This window comes from Muntiacus reevesi, chromosome 17 (genome assembly GCF_963930625.1).
Source record: "Muntiacus reevesi chromosome 17, mMunRee1.1, whole genome shotgun sequence".
In the NCBI taxonomy this organism is placed as follows: domain Eukaryota; kingdom Metazoa; phylum Chordata; class Mammalia; order Artiodactyla; family Cervidae; genus Muntiacus; species Muntiacus reevesi.
This window is the reverse complement of record NC_089265.1, coordinates 21,354,844-21,368,841: the sequence shown is the minus strand read 5'-3', so window position 1 is coordinate 21,368,841 and position 13,998 is coordinate 21,354,844. Positions and strand designations below refer to the sequence as shown.

Here is a 13,998-nt window from a genome sequence, read left to right as displayed (position 1 = left end):
TCAGCTCCCTGGACATTATGGAGTCACGGTATGGAGTGGATCAGGTTATACCTGCCTCCTGGGGCAGATTCCCCACTGAGCATCTAGGAAATAGAGAAAATGAACTTTACACATCCCCAAAGAGGAACTCAAGATTTGGAAGTAGTAAGGCCCTGAGTTCAGAAGTGTGAGGGGGAAAAAAAACCACCATGGTGGGGCAGAGCTTCAATCTGCACCAAAGACAACACAGCCTCCCTAACGAAAACTGCAGTGCCGGGCACTCTACTCTACTCCCAGCCTTAAGGAAAACATGCAGCTGATCAGGTGATGCTAAAGAACCCATCTGCCGGTGCAGGAGACATAAGAGGTATGGGTTTGACCCCTCGGTCAGGAACATCCCCTGAAGAAGGAAATGCCAACCCACTCTGGTATTGCCTGGAAAATCTCATGGACAGTGAAGCCTGGCAGGCTATGGTCCATAGGGTCGAAAAGAGTCGGACACGACTGAAGCAACTTAAAACACACAGCTGATCACACCGCATCGCCTCTCCTCTCCCCATGTGACCTGCTCTGAGCCAGTAGAAAACACAGGACCCTGGCTCTGTGGTTTAGTAAGTGGTGGTGACAGTGAAGGCAGGGATTGGAGCTCTCAGCAAGGCTGCTGTGGGCGATAGGTCACCTCCCTGCTCCATGCCGAAAGCGTTCATAGCTTACTACTTTCCCAGCTTTAGCTTTACCATAGCTACTTTTCTTTCCTATCTCTACCCCAGAGCAGTAGTAGAAAGCCCTGAGTGGGTGGTACAAGGGCACGAATGTGTGTAGACACCTCTCTCTGACTGCTGGGCACTGCAGACCCAGGGTCTAGTGGGGCTGCTGAAACAGGAGTTCTCTGCTCTTTCTCCTGCAGACAGGAGGTAGCTAAAGGGAAGGGAGAGGGACTTCTGAGGTGGCCCAGTGGTTAAGACTCCACCTGCCAATGCAGAGGACATGGGTTTGATCCCTGATCCAGAAACTAGGATCCCACCTGCCTTGGGGCAACTAAGGCCGTGCACCATAACTACTGAAGCCCATATGCCCTAGAGGCTGTTCTGCAACAAAGCCACCACAATGAGAAACCCATGCACCACAACTAGATAAAGACTGCACACAGCAATGAAGAGCCAAAGATAAATAAATAATTTAAAAAACAAGCAGTTTAAAAAAAGATAGAAATAAAAGGAAAGGAGAGCCCTAAAAGACCTCAGCAAAACTGGAGGGGAAGGGGAATAAAGCGTGTACATGCTCAGGGAAGAAATCTCCACATATCTTCAAATTAATACGCACGTCGCTCTCCAGTCATGAGAAGGGGACGGGATTCACAGCTAGGGACCTGAAGATGGACCCATGAGTTGGGTCATCCCCCCTGCTGACCTCCAGGCAGCCAAGCTCTGAAGGGGTTCAGAAGCAGGAGAACTTCTCTCTTAAAAGTGGCTTTTTAAGATGTCAGAATGTTAGAAAAGTATCCACTGTGTAGTGGATGCAGAACTGAGTGAGAACTGGGTGGAGGGTGGGAATGCTGCCACGCTTGGAGACTGAGATGGACGTGCTGAGGCCTAATAAAATGATACGTGCTACTTGAAGATCTACTATAGCTGCGATATTCATCTGTTTTGACAAAAACTTTGAACTCAAACTCTCCCACTGGCTGGTGACCTTGCACAAGGATTTAACGCCTCACTGAGACTGCACGTGGCCTGACTTGACAATATCAATGCAAGGCATAGGGGTCAAACAGCCATCAGTGATGGAAATGTTCACAGTGCAGCCACACAGGGCCTGCAGGAAAATGAAGAGAGAATGAGGAAAGGGTTAGGGATTGAGTGGGTGGGAAGAAGGGAAACTAACAAAGTGGAAAGAAGATCCCTTGGGTGGGGAGGAACAGGAGTATCTTGTTATAAGCTATAAGTGATATAACTTATCACTAATCAAGACTGGCGTGCTGCAGTCCATGGGGTCGCAAAGAGTTAGACAGGACTGAGCGACTGAACTGAACTGAATCAAACTTCTCCCACTCCCTGACTCCCTTCCCAACCATCTGATGCTGGTGCCACCTGCTCGTGACTGACTAGAACACTGACAAAGTGATGGACTTGGCGCCATCCTGACAAGTGTGTGAGTGTAGCCTGGGGACAGATAGTGGAAGAGGGAAAGCTAGCCTTTGAGCACAATCAGGAATGCTCTGAGGCATCCCAAACTCCTTTTTGGCCTTCCTTATAGCCATTCTTTCTGATATCATGCAGGATCTTGTACTCAAGGCCAACACCTGGCCGATCAGGGTTGAGGTGTCCTCTGCGGGTTTCCCAGGTGGCATTAGCGGTAAAGAACCCGCCTGCCAATGCAGGAGACATAAGAGACCTGGGTTCACTCCACTATTCTTGCCTTGAGAATCCCATGGACAGAGGCGCCTGACAGGCTACAGTCCATAGGGTTGCAGAGTCAGACATGACTGAAGCGACTTAGCACGCACTAGCTGGGATCGTTAGTTATATGCTTGATACAGTCATGGAATATCTTCTTCAGGACACAGAAAGCACATGCACCACAGGTGGTTCTGCAATTTATCACAAGAGTGCAATTTTTCTGGGCTTACCTTGGACTGCTACTCAACCAACTGAAGCCAAGGTGACCAAAGATTCTAAAGACTTTCCACATCCCTCTCCAACAATACGACCTGGGTTAACACCATTGAAGGGCAGAGTGGCGTGATGGCTGAAAAAGAAGAGCCACAAAGAAGTGGAGTCACCTCAAAGGAGGAGTCCCCATGAAATTGAAAACAGAGCCACTGAGCTACCTGTGATGCCATTTCCACCTGGAGGAGAGAGGAGGTCGGGGTCAGTGTAACCACACCAGTCTCTTCAGCTGCCTTGGTGCCCATATCCAGGCCGTGAGAATCAGCCTTTATTGCCTACAGATAAGTTCACACAGAGCAAGTAAAGCCTGGGGAGAATTACTACCTGCTTTTTTATTATACAATTAATAACCCTTCTCACTCATTCAAAACAGTCTGATTCTTCTAACTTGAAGTTCAGACAGGATGAGTAACCACACACGCAGAAGACCCAGGACTAGGGAACCTGGAGGAGGAGTGTCTCAGGACAGTGACCTTCGTTTTGCTCCCATTGACGAAGACTACTCACCAGGAGAGGCAGTGGCTTGGAGTGCCCATGACTGGCCATGGGTCACATGACAAGTTACACCTGACTCACAGATCTTTGCTTTTCCTTAGGAGCTGGTCTACAATCTGAAGTCATACACTAATACAGCCTAGCATCCCACCCTCTGACCTACACCTTCAATTTCTCCAAATTGTCTAAATTGCCCTCCAGCCACCAATTAGTCAAGGAATTACAGTCTGTGGGTCCTTAGTTTCTTCTTCTCCATCACCAGCCTCTGATCTGTTCTCTGTCTCCATGTAGATGTTATTGGCTGAAATGTGTACTCCATACAAATTTGTTTATTAAAATCTCAACATCCAGTACCTAAGAATGCAATGGGATTTGGAGGTAAGGCCTTTAAAGAGGTGATTAAGTTAAAATGAGACCCTTAGGGTAGGGTCCTAATCTAATATGACTAGTATCTCCCCACCTTCCTCCCAACCCTGCTGGATCTTAGCTCCCCTACCAGGGATTGAACCCATGCCCCTTGAAGTGGACGTGCAGAGTCCTAACCACTGGACCACCTGGTGTCTCACCGGTGTCCTCATAAAAGGAAGAGATACCAGGGATGGGCACACACAGAGAAAAGGCCATGTGAGGACACAGCAAGAAGGCAGCCATCTGCAAGCCAAGGAGAGAGGCCTCTGGAGAAACCAAATCTGCCTACGCCTCAATCTTGGATTTCTAGCCTCCAGAACTTTGAGAAAATAATTCTCTGTTGTCTAAGCCACCCAGTCTGCGGCATTTTGTTATGGCAGCTCCTGAAAACTAACAGAGCGGACTTCCTGGTCCATCAGTTGAGCAACATTTTTCATGCCCTCACGTCACTCTTGTGTCATCACTCCTGTCTGGCAGAGGTCAAACCCTCTGCCTCTTCCACACCTGACTTCAGGTACGTGGTAGAGACCTATTAGATAAAATCACACAAACGAATATATCGTACTACCGTAGTTCTATGGTCTACGACTAATGGGCCTCTCCAGTACTACATGGAATTCATAATTTCATTCACCCTGTATCTTTGGTAAGTTTCTTCTGTGTGCACTGAAGGCTTCCCAGGTGGTGTAGTGGTGAAGAATCCGCCTGCCAGTGCAGAAGATGCGGATTCCATCCCTGGGTTGGGAAGACCCCCTGGAGAAGCAACATACTCCAGTATTCTTGCCTGAAAAATCCCAAGGACAGAGGAGCCTGGTGGGCTATAGTCCACGAGGTCACAGAGAGTGAGGCACACACACACAGGTGCACCTAGGATACATAGGTGAACAAAGTCATAAAGCTCCCTGGCTTCTTGGAGCTTATATCATTGGTTCCACCATCAACACTTATTCTTCACAAATGATTTCAAACATTCTCCTCTTTGACAAACTTCCGTCCCCCCAGTCTCAGATGTGATGGATGCCACTTCATAAAGGAAGTAAAAGCCACTAAAAGAGAACTTTTTTGTCACCAAAGTAAAAAACATTTACCACCTTTCTTCTTCCTCCTTCCTGTTAGAGTGATAAAAGTTTCCCAGACGGTAGTCCTTCTTCGAGTTTTCCAGCTGGGAAAGGTGCTTTTATTGCCCCAGGCATGTACATTTCAGTCTATGTTGTGACTTCTGGCTGACTTCTCTATTTTCTTCCAGAACATGCATCATTGCTCTATTACTAGTCTCAGGTGCTTAGGATTTACTTGGTACTCAAGAGCCATTTGGGAAATGAATGAGGAATGAGGGGGCTGGCTGGAGAGAGGGCCCGCACAGCATGTCCTGGGACAGAGCCCCCAGAAAGGACCAGACTCTGAGGGATGCTCCCTCAGGCTGTCTAGCAGAGGCCACCACAGCTTTCTCCTCAGGAACTGTGCTCTGCCTCTGTGGCTTCTGAAAGACAAGGGCTGGAGACTCAGCCTTATAGATGAGGTTCGGGCACAGCTTTCTGGACACGGGGCGAAGCCTGAGGTGCCCCCATCAGAGGGCTGGTGCTCTCAGTTCCTCTATCAGAGTTCTGCAGCCAGGGCTCAGCTCCGTGGCCTCTGAAGCCACTCCACCCAGGGGAGTGCTCAGCCTCAACCTCAAGCAGCCTTCTTCAAAGGGCTGCTTGTGGTCTGGGCCTGCTGAAGCAGGCACCTCCCGTCTCTGCTGCAGGTCCATGGAGATAACCATGGTAATGATATTTAACACAGAAAACTGCATATAACCCCCAAATCTCATCTACTAACTGGAGAATATTCATATATCCTAATAATGTAGTTGTGAGGAACAGAATAAATAGGCAAGCACTTTAGACAAATTTAAGGCCTGGCCTGGTTAGAGTTGCCACATAGACTTGGCAAATAACACTGTCCAGAGCCCACCCACCCCATGCCCCCGAGTCCTAGAGCCATGGCAATATCAAGACTGGCCCAGGGAGACCTCAACAAGGCCCCTATCCACTAAAGTTGACGGGTTGGCATCTCAAAATGTCTCTAGAGGATCAATATTCTTTTTGGGTATGCTTTCATATAATTATACCAAAGGTATCACTGTACAGTTAATTTCTATATATTTATCATGGAAATCTTTCCAGGGAAGTTCACATAGATTGCCCTAATTTTGTATTTGGGGTGTGACATAGTTTAACTGGATACTTGATGTTTTTTTCAGATATTTTTAAACTTAAGGATAATAGAAGTGAGCATCTCCCAAATAGGGGCTCCTGGACAAAAGGATGTCTGCAGGCATGTGAAGGAGCAGTGCCCAGGCTACGATGCTAAGACTGTGTCTAGCACAGAGGAGAAATCACACAGCATGCTTGAAGCTCTTTCTGGAGCCCTTAAATCTTAGCAAGTTGTTTGGCAGATCAAAACTACTTTGTGAAATGTATAAATAAATGATACAAATAATCTCAATGTTCATTTCACTTAATTTCAGACTACCTCTGGTGACAGTATAGGTAAAACAATGTTATAAAGACAAAGATAACTTGTAAGGAAAAAATACAGTAAGGGATGGGAGAAGGGGATGTTTCCAGATTTACAGACATAATTTTCACAATGCTTCACGTCAAAAATTCTTCCCAGTGTTGGGATTAGGGCGAGGCAAGTTAGAAAGTTGACTCAAATACAGAGAGGGGGTGACAAGTGACTTAGTAATGTGGGGAAAATATACATTAGTGCAATATTTTAAAAAATTAAAATGATAAAAAGTCTTGATGAACAATATATAAAAATTATAAAAGACAAGATCTGGCCCCACAACTTAAAAAGTCTAAGAGGTGTACAAGTTGGGGGGGCTGGGAGGGGCTTATGGCACAAAGTTAAACTGTGACAAATTTCATGCATTCTATATATTACTCACCAAAGAAACCTAAATGTACTTACTTGGTAAATATCTGGACACTTCTCACATAGCATTGGTAAAAAGTGGTGTGATGTGTTTACCTGAGATACTGAAGCTTTTATAACGAAAAGTTTTGGTCACTTTTCAGTCTCAATACATAGAGAAGAACTTGATGAAAATTTTGATCCTGTCAAAAGAGAAAGAGCCCTATAAAGATGTGGCAACAAGATGGTTATAACTGTTGTCAAAGAAAGCTATCAAAACATTGGACTGCCATAGAATTGTAATTTCAACTAGGGGACAAGAAAAATACGTCCTATAATTTGGAAATGCATCATGGATGAGATGGAGAAAAGAATTAATATGAATCATAAATTCATATGCTATCTCTCCAAAACTTTCAGCAAGCTAAAATTAAATTAATTCTCTCCATTGAAAATGAGATAAGCAAAGAAGCAATTCTGACAAAATTATTGTTCAGTTTGTCTTCAAAATGTCAGTAAATTATAAAAAATTCTGGTTTTGGTATAAATAAAATGCTTAAAGTTAAAATAATCTGAATTTTAATACACCCACGTTTCAATACTTTTTAACTACTATAAGGCTGTTGAAGGATTCTTTATGAGTTACCAGGGAAGCCTGAAAGCGAAAGTGTTAGTCTCTCAGTCCTGTCCAACTGTTTGTGACCCCATGGACCGCAGCCCACCAGACTCCTCTGTCCATGGCATTGTCCAGTCAAGAATACTGGAGGGGGTACCATTCCCTTCTCCAGGGGAACTTCCCAACCCAGAGATAGAACCCGGGTATCCTGCATTGCAGGCAGACTCTGAACCGCTGAGCCACCAGGGAAGCCAAATTAATCATTAGTTCAGTTCAGTCGCTGAGTCGTGTCCAACTCTTTGTGACCCCATGAACCGCAGCACGCCAGGCCTCCCTGTCCATCACCAACTCCCGGAGTCCACCCAAACCCATGTCCATCGAGTCGATGATGCCATCCAACCATCTCATCCTCTGTCATCCCCTTCTCCTCCTGCCCGCAATCTTTCCCAGCATCAGAGTCTTTATCAATGAGTCAGCTGTTTGCATCAGGTGGCCAAAGCATAGGAGTTTCAGCTTCAACATCAGTTCTTCTAATGAACACCTAGGACTGATCTCCTTCAGGATGGACTGATTGGATCTCCTTGCAGCCCAAGGGACTCTCAAGCGTCTTTTCCAACACCACAGTTCAAAAGCATCAATTCTTCGGCGCTCAGCTTTCTTTATAGTCCAGCTCTCACATCCGTAAAATTTAATAAAATCATTGTAATAATATTCGTCTTCGGATTGGAGATGCCTTTCCCCCTTCCCCCGGAAATAATCCTGAATCTGAAAACACATCACAACATGCTCTGATTTCCAGCTGTCAATCGCAGCTTAAACGGGCACAGGTGTAAACCGCTCTGGCCAAAATCTCCTCCCAGGAAGGGGAGGGTGGACGCAGAGGCAGGTGCAGAAAATGCGAGGCTCTGAGCGAAGCCGCGGCAAGGTTCCCCTGGGTAGTTGGGCTGGAAAAGGAAGTTTACTCACGGCTCCCGCGTCCCCACGCGCTCCCTGAGCCCCGGCGGCGCCTCTCCCGGGCTCCCGGGATCTCCCGGTGGATCCGGCGCTCGAGTTCGCGGCGCTGGAGGCGGGTCGCGCTGGGTGGGCGGTGTGTGGTCAGCGCGCTATGGCGAGTTCGGGCGCCCCCTCCCGGCCGCTGGGGCGCAGCGAGGGCAGCTTTGAGAGCCTTGAGTTGTATGCCTGAGACTGTTTCACTAAAGCGCTGAGTTTGGGGATTCCTGGTCTCTCAGAGGACGGCAATGGTGATGATCACCATTCTCCAGGACTGGAGAACATCATTCTTGTTGTCATCAGTGAAGGAGCTGGCAGGCCTTATGCTGCATATTTATCCAGCTGCTCTGAGGACCTTCCTGCAAATGAGATGCTTAATTAGGCCAGAATTGTCATTTTCAGCACTTTTCTCATTTTAGTTTCCACCTAAAAACTTTCCCTGTCTATTTCTGGCATCAGAGAATGTCACAGCTTCGATGCTTCTTTTGTGTAATTACACTGGAAATGAAATACATTCATGGAAAAGTCTCAGTCCAACAGGATGTATTCATCTAAATGAGTCAACTCAGGTTGAAATAAAACCCAAAGCTCAATCTAACTCTGTTATTTAAGTCTAATAAGAAAACTTAAGAGGTGTGACCCCCTACTCTATTTTGACAGTTTTTAAACTGCACTAAAATATATCTAGCCACAACTCTCTGTATTTACTTTTTAAGATCGAATACATAAGGTTTGAATTCTTCCACAATGATTTACAGGACCATAGCTCTCATTTTCTGATGGTCTACAGATAATAGTAGCATAATAATGGATTAATTTATACAGTTCTCTTCATTCTGTCACCAAAGTGTGCTGACTGCATAAATATGTGACAATGTGCTTGGTGATGTGGATTCCAGGACAGTCAGGCAGGGATGGTGGCTGCCCTCCTGGGAGCAGGGCCGAGGACCTGGGAGGCAGGATGAGAGGAAGGAGGCAGCAGGAGGTCAGAGCAGCTGAGGGCCAGTACTCAGAGCTGAGGAAGAGGAGGGACTGGGAGCAGCAGAAAGCTCTACTTTCAGACAGTCTGGGGCTCCTGAGTGTAACTGACACCAGAATTTGATTTCCTCTACTAAAAAACCAAGACAACTTCAGTAGTGGTCACAGAGGATATCATGTTCATCAAATATAAAGTTTGCAAATTACAGGCTGATAATCTGAACTTAATGAATGATAGTAGCCTTTCATATCAATATAACCAATAGCAATGTCTTTAGTCCATTCTCAGTTCAACCAGAAGAAGCTTCGACTGTAAGGCCCTTAACACTGTCAGAGGTCTGTATGTTGAGGCCCCCAGTGCAAACTCTAGGAGAGGGGCTGCCCATAGGATTGTGAAGAAGCAGAGCCCAAGATTCCAGTCTTAGAGAAGTGCCTGGAACATTCTGGAAAAAAAATCTTACAGCACTTGAATCCTTTTGCAGAGAACCAGCACCTCAGAAAATTGTCCAAAAAACCAAACCAAACCAAAACAAAAAAAACATGGCTGCTCTGTGAAAAATACAAATGAGGTAAACTGTCCCTTACCTCATCCTCAGTTAGTCTCAGACCACCTCTGGTAATATTATTTTAAGACAAAGATTTTTTTAAGGGTTAAAGAGACCAGGAAATCAGTTATACAACGAGTCAGGGGAGAGGATGACAAGAAATGGGACATTCCTATACTTTCATCCAGGGAAGATGGCAACAGTACTTCTAAAGCTATTTCTTGGGTTAGTATTGGGGTAAACTAAGAAAGGACTTTTCTCAAGTATGAAATGTAAAAGGCACCAAATCTAAGATGTCAAGATAGATAATATTGTAATTCAATGTTAAAAAAAGAAAATGCCAAAACACACACTGAACGAAACATCAAAATTTTAAATAAAGACAAGAAATGACCCTGCATTTGCAGGGCCATGTCTTACAAGGGAAAGTTTCACGTCAATGAACCCTGGGAAATTTACGTTTAGTCTATAAAATTCTTACCAAAGAAAATGAAAAGATCAGACCCAGTAAACTTCCTCAATGCTTCGTACAAGACATTGCCTCTTCTCCCTTCCCTGCTTCCTCCCTCCCTCTCTCCCTTCCATTCTTCTTTCCTTTCTTTTTGGCTGCACAGCACTGCATGTGGGATCTTAGCTCCCTAACCAGGGATCAAACTGGCACCTTCTGCATTGAAAACTCAGTCTTAATCCTTGGACCACCGGGGACATATCCACTAACTCTTCTTTCCATACGACACTCAGGTGGGTCCTGGCAGCAGTGTTTCAGAAACTCAGGTTAAAAAAAAATTAAGACTGTTACAGAGTCACAAAAAATTGTCAAGCAAGAACAGAAATGATCTTGAATATATGAATGAGTTTGCTTCTGTTAAAGCAAAGAAAGCAAAATTAAATTCTTGTTGTAATATAAAGAATTAAATTGAATTTAATAAAATGCTGTTTAATACTCATATGCATTTTAATACCATATAGGAAATATTTAAATATTTTAAGTAAAATATTTCAAAATATAAACATTTTAAACAAGTTAAATATGATCAATATTAATTGTATTTAAATATTAATAAATTCATACATATAAAAATACAGTACTATGAGTGTTTTAATATTCCTACTTCTCAATTAATGCTTACTCCCCCACTTCAAGGCCGATTCCTTAAAAGACACCCTGAAAGTCCCAGAGCATCTCCAGGGGCGCACAGCTCCCCCGTCCTCGGCCGGGGTGGGACCGCGCTCCGATTCACCCCCAGGGCGTCCCCAACACCGTCCCGTCTTCCCATCGCCGCGGCCAAGTTCCCTGTTCCCTGAGCTGTCCTTTCATCGCGTCAGAAACGAGCCCGAATCTGTAAAATAGGCCCCAACGGGCTCTGATTCTCCGCCTCAATCCCCTTAGTAAACGTATTTTCTTTGTAAAGACATACCAAGTCGCTCAGTTCTGTCAGACTTTTTGAGACCTCCATGGATTGTAGCCCACCAGGCTCCTCTGTCCATGGGATTCTCCAGGCAAGAATACTGGAGTGGGTGCTATTTCCTGCTCCAGGGAATCTTCCCAACCCAGGGATCGAACCCAGGTCTCCCTCGTTGCAGGCGAATTCTTTACCGTCTGAGTCACCGTGAAAGATCTTTGTAAAAATGGCCTCGCTCAAGTTTCTGGGCGAAAAGAAAGCACCAAACTCAGGGAAAAGCAGAAAACGCAAGGTTCCGGGCTTGCCACCACACGAAAATGTCTCTGACGGGGGCTCGGAAATGAAAGTTTCTTCGTGCACTATTAAAGCGGCACCAACTTGGTCTCTGAGCAGCGACGGTTTCCTGAAAAATGTCTCTGGCGAGGGCTCGGAAATGAAAGTTTCTTCGTGCACTATTAAAGCGGAACCAACTTGGTCTCTGAGCAGCGACGGTTTCCTCTCTGGCTGCCAAACCCGCTGAAACGAAGTCTCAGAACGCGCAGACAGTCTAAGAAAACCGACAAAAAGACATCCTGAGCCTCTTGCGGACTGCTAGAAAACCGCGCTGTGACAGGACGGGGCGGAGAAACCTTTCGCTCATTGATTAGTGGTGCCGCGCGCCCCCTAGTGGCCTTCCAGTGACTCACGGAAACTCTCTATGGCCAAGATCTATTTGCTAGTGGCAGGAGTCATGCTCTGCTCCATCCCTGCTTGTTCTCTTGACAACAAAGAAATCTCCATACATTTGAGACAGATGAAAACGATCCCCTCTCAGTCATGCCTAGAGCACAGACACGACTTCAAGTTTCCTTGGAGAAGAGAGAATATCACCTCAATCCTGATGACTCAAGGCACCTGTTATCACCAACTGATGCTCCAGCAGATCCTCAACCTCTTCACCACGGAGAGCAGCTTTGCTGCTTGGAACAGCGCCCTCCTCGACAAACTACTCTCCAGCCTGGGTCAGAGCCTGGAAAAGCTGGGAGAAGTGACTCTGGATTGTCCCGATTTGGCAATTGCTGTCCAGAAGTATTTCCAAGGAATCCATCTCTACTTGAAGGGAAAGGCATACAGCCCCTGTGCCTGGGAGGTTGTCAGAGTGGAAATTCAAAAGTGCCTTTTCCTCATGTAAGAATCCTCAAGAAAAGTCAACAGATAAAATGAAAATTATCCTTGTGACAACTCTCTACTCAATCAAATTGTTGTTTTCTCAACTCTCCAAAGTGAGCTGGACATCTGTTTGCTTACAAGCTGAAAAATAACTGAAATAAAAATCGTAGTTTTACAAAAATAGAAAAACAAAGTCTCTTTTCTTAAATAAGTAATTTTATAACACAATGTAAAAGATCTTTATGTATTTAGGGGTATTTACTATTTTCAACATCTGAAGTTACTTTTTTATGGGAGTTTTTAGGAGAGTATGTTGTTATTAAAGGTATTTGTCAGTTAACCTAATGTTTAACCTCTGTAACAGGTAAACAGAAAAGTGTCAGGAATATGATTCTAGTGGACACTTTCCTTTCCTTCTTTGAAGAGCACAATGCAGGCCTTCTTGATCAGGTGAATCTTCTAGTTTGCTCTTCTCCAAAAAGTGAGTCAGGGAAATGGGTCCCCTTGTTTTTCAATTTTTCCATTATTAACATGTGGCTTCAATTTTATCTGTAGTACTTGAGTCTATTCTCCTTGAAGGCAAAGGGAAAAGATTAGTGGATCACATGAGATGTTTCCAAGGGCCAGGACTACACGGGGGTAGTAGCACTTCTGCTTACATTACCTGGCCCGGACTTATCCTCATTGGAGTCTCATTACAAGGAAGTTTGGAAATAATTGGATGATTAAGACAAAAGGAGACAAGTTCAGTGCACAAGACCATTTTTTCAGTTTTTCACTATTTGTCCTAATGGAGCTCTGGGTGGGTGTGCAAGGGGAAAACCAATATCTTGCTTGCACACACTCTGATTCAAACTCTTATTTCATAGTTTCAGCTTGGGGAAGATGACAGAGATGTCACTCAGTGTTCAGAGCATCATAGATTATTTGAAAGAAGCATAGACTATTTGAAAGAAGCACTCAGATTGACTCCCAAAGGCATAGCCTAATGAGGAACACATCTACAAGTGTAGACAATGTGTTTCGTTACTACCTGAGGGAGGCAAGGAAAGAATGATCAGGCAGCTCCTTGCAAGAACTTGAGAATCACTGAACTAAAAGTAGACAGTGAGTCTTCCACTCACCATACATTCCAAATATTGAAAATGCAAACTCGAATAAAATATTTCTGCAAATGATCTTTAAAAAGTATCTCACACAATATTTCATCATATCTTCCCTTGTAGAAGCATGAAGAATCTTTAAATTATTGTGTTCTCACATCATATATATATATATATATATATATATATATAATAGATATTGGTATTATTGTTTCTCCTATCATTATCATCCTTGTGAATTGATGTTACTTGAACATTGATTGAGCTCAAGAAATGTTTCGGCCCAGACTAGACGTTTAGGAAACAGGGTTCAGTAATATAATTTCTTTCCCTTCAGAAATTTTACAGACTCCGGAGGTATTCTGAGGATAAAACAGGGCATGTAATATCTTACTATTCAAGCTTCTTCAACAAAATAGCATAGACTGGGTAGTTTGCAAAGACCAGAAATGTATTGCTCAAAGGTAGTTCTCAAGTCTGGATATCCGAGAACTGTGTGTCAGTTTGGTCCAGTTGTGGTGAGAGCCTGCTTCAGGTCTCACACTGCAGAGTTCTCCTTGTATCATCACAGGGAAGCAGAGGGAGTGGTTTATATCCACCTCTTTTAAAAGGGCATTATTTCTTTATGTGAGGAAATAATCCTCACACCCTAATCATGTCCCAAAAGGTCTGTCACCTATGTCATTACTTTGGGGTTTATGACCTTGTGATATGACCTTGGTGGGGTCCTAACCATTCAGAACATAAAGGTCTTTAAAGTCT

General features: G+C 44.5%; 1 protein-coding gene across 1 annotated transcript; it reads left to right on the top strand.

Moving 5' to 3' along the window:
* Positions 1-11,681: 11,681 nt before the first annotated feature.
* Positions 11,682-12,155, top strand: LOC136148663 (interferon omega-1-like). Its single transcript, XM_065908334.1, has one exon. The coding sequence runs from the start codon at positions 11,682-11,684 to the stop codon at positions 12,153-12,155; it is 474 nt and encodes a 157-aa protein (XP_065764406.1).
* Positions 12,156-13,998: the final 1,843 nt, after the last annotated feature.

What these genes read in the sequence shown, in the direction of transcription:
- LOC136148663 (XM_065908334.1), top strand. Translation starts at nt 11,682, where the DNA reads ATGGCCAAGATCTATTTGCTAGTGGCAGGAGTCATGCTCTGCTCCATC.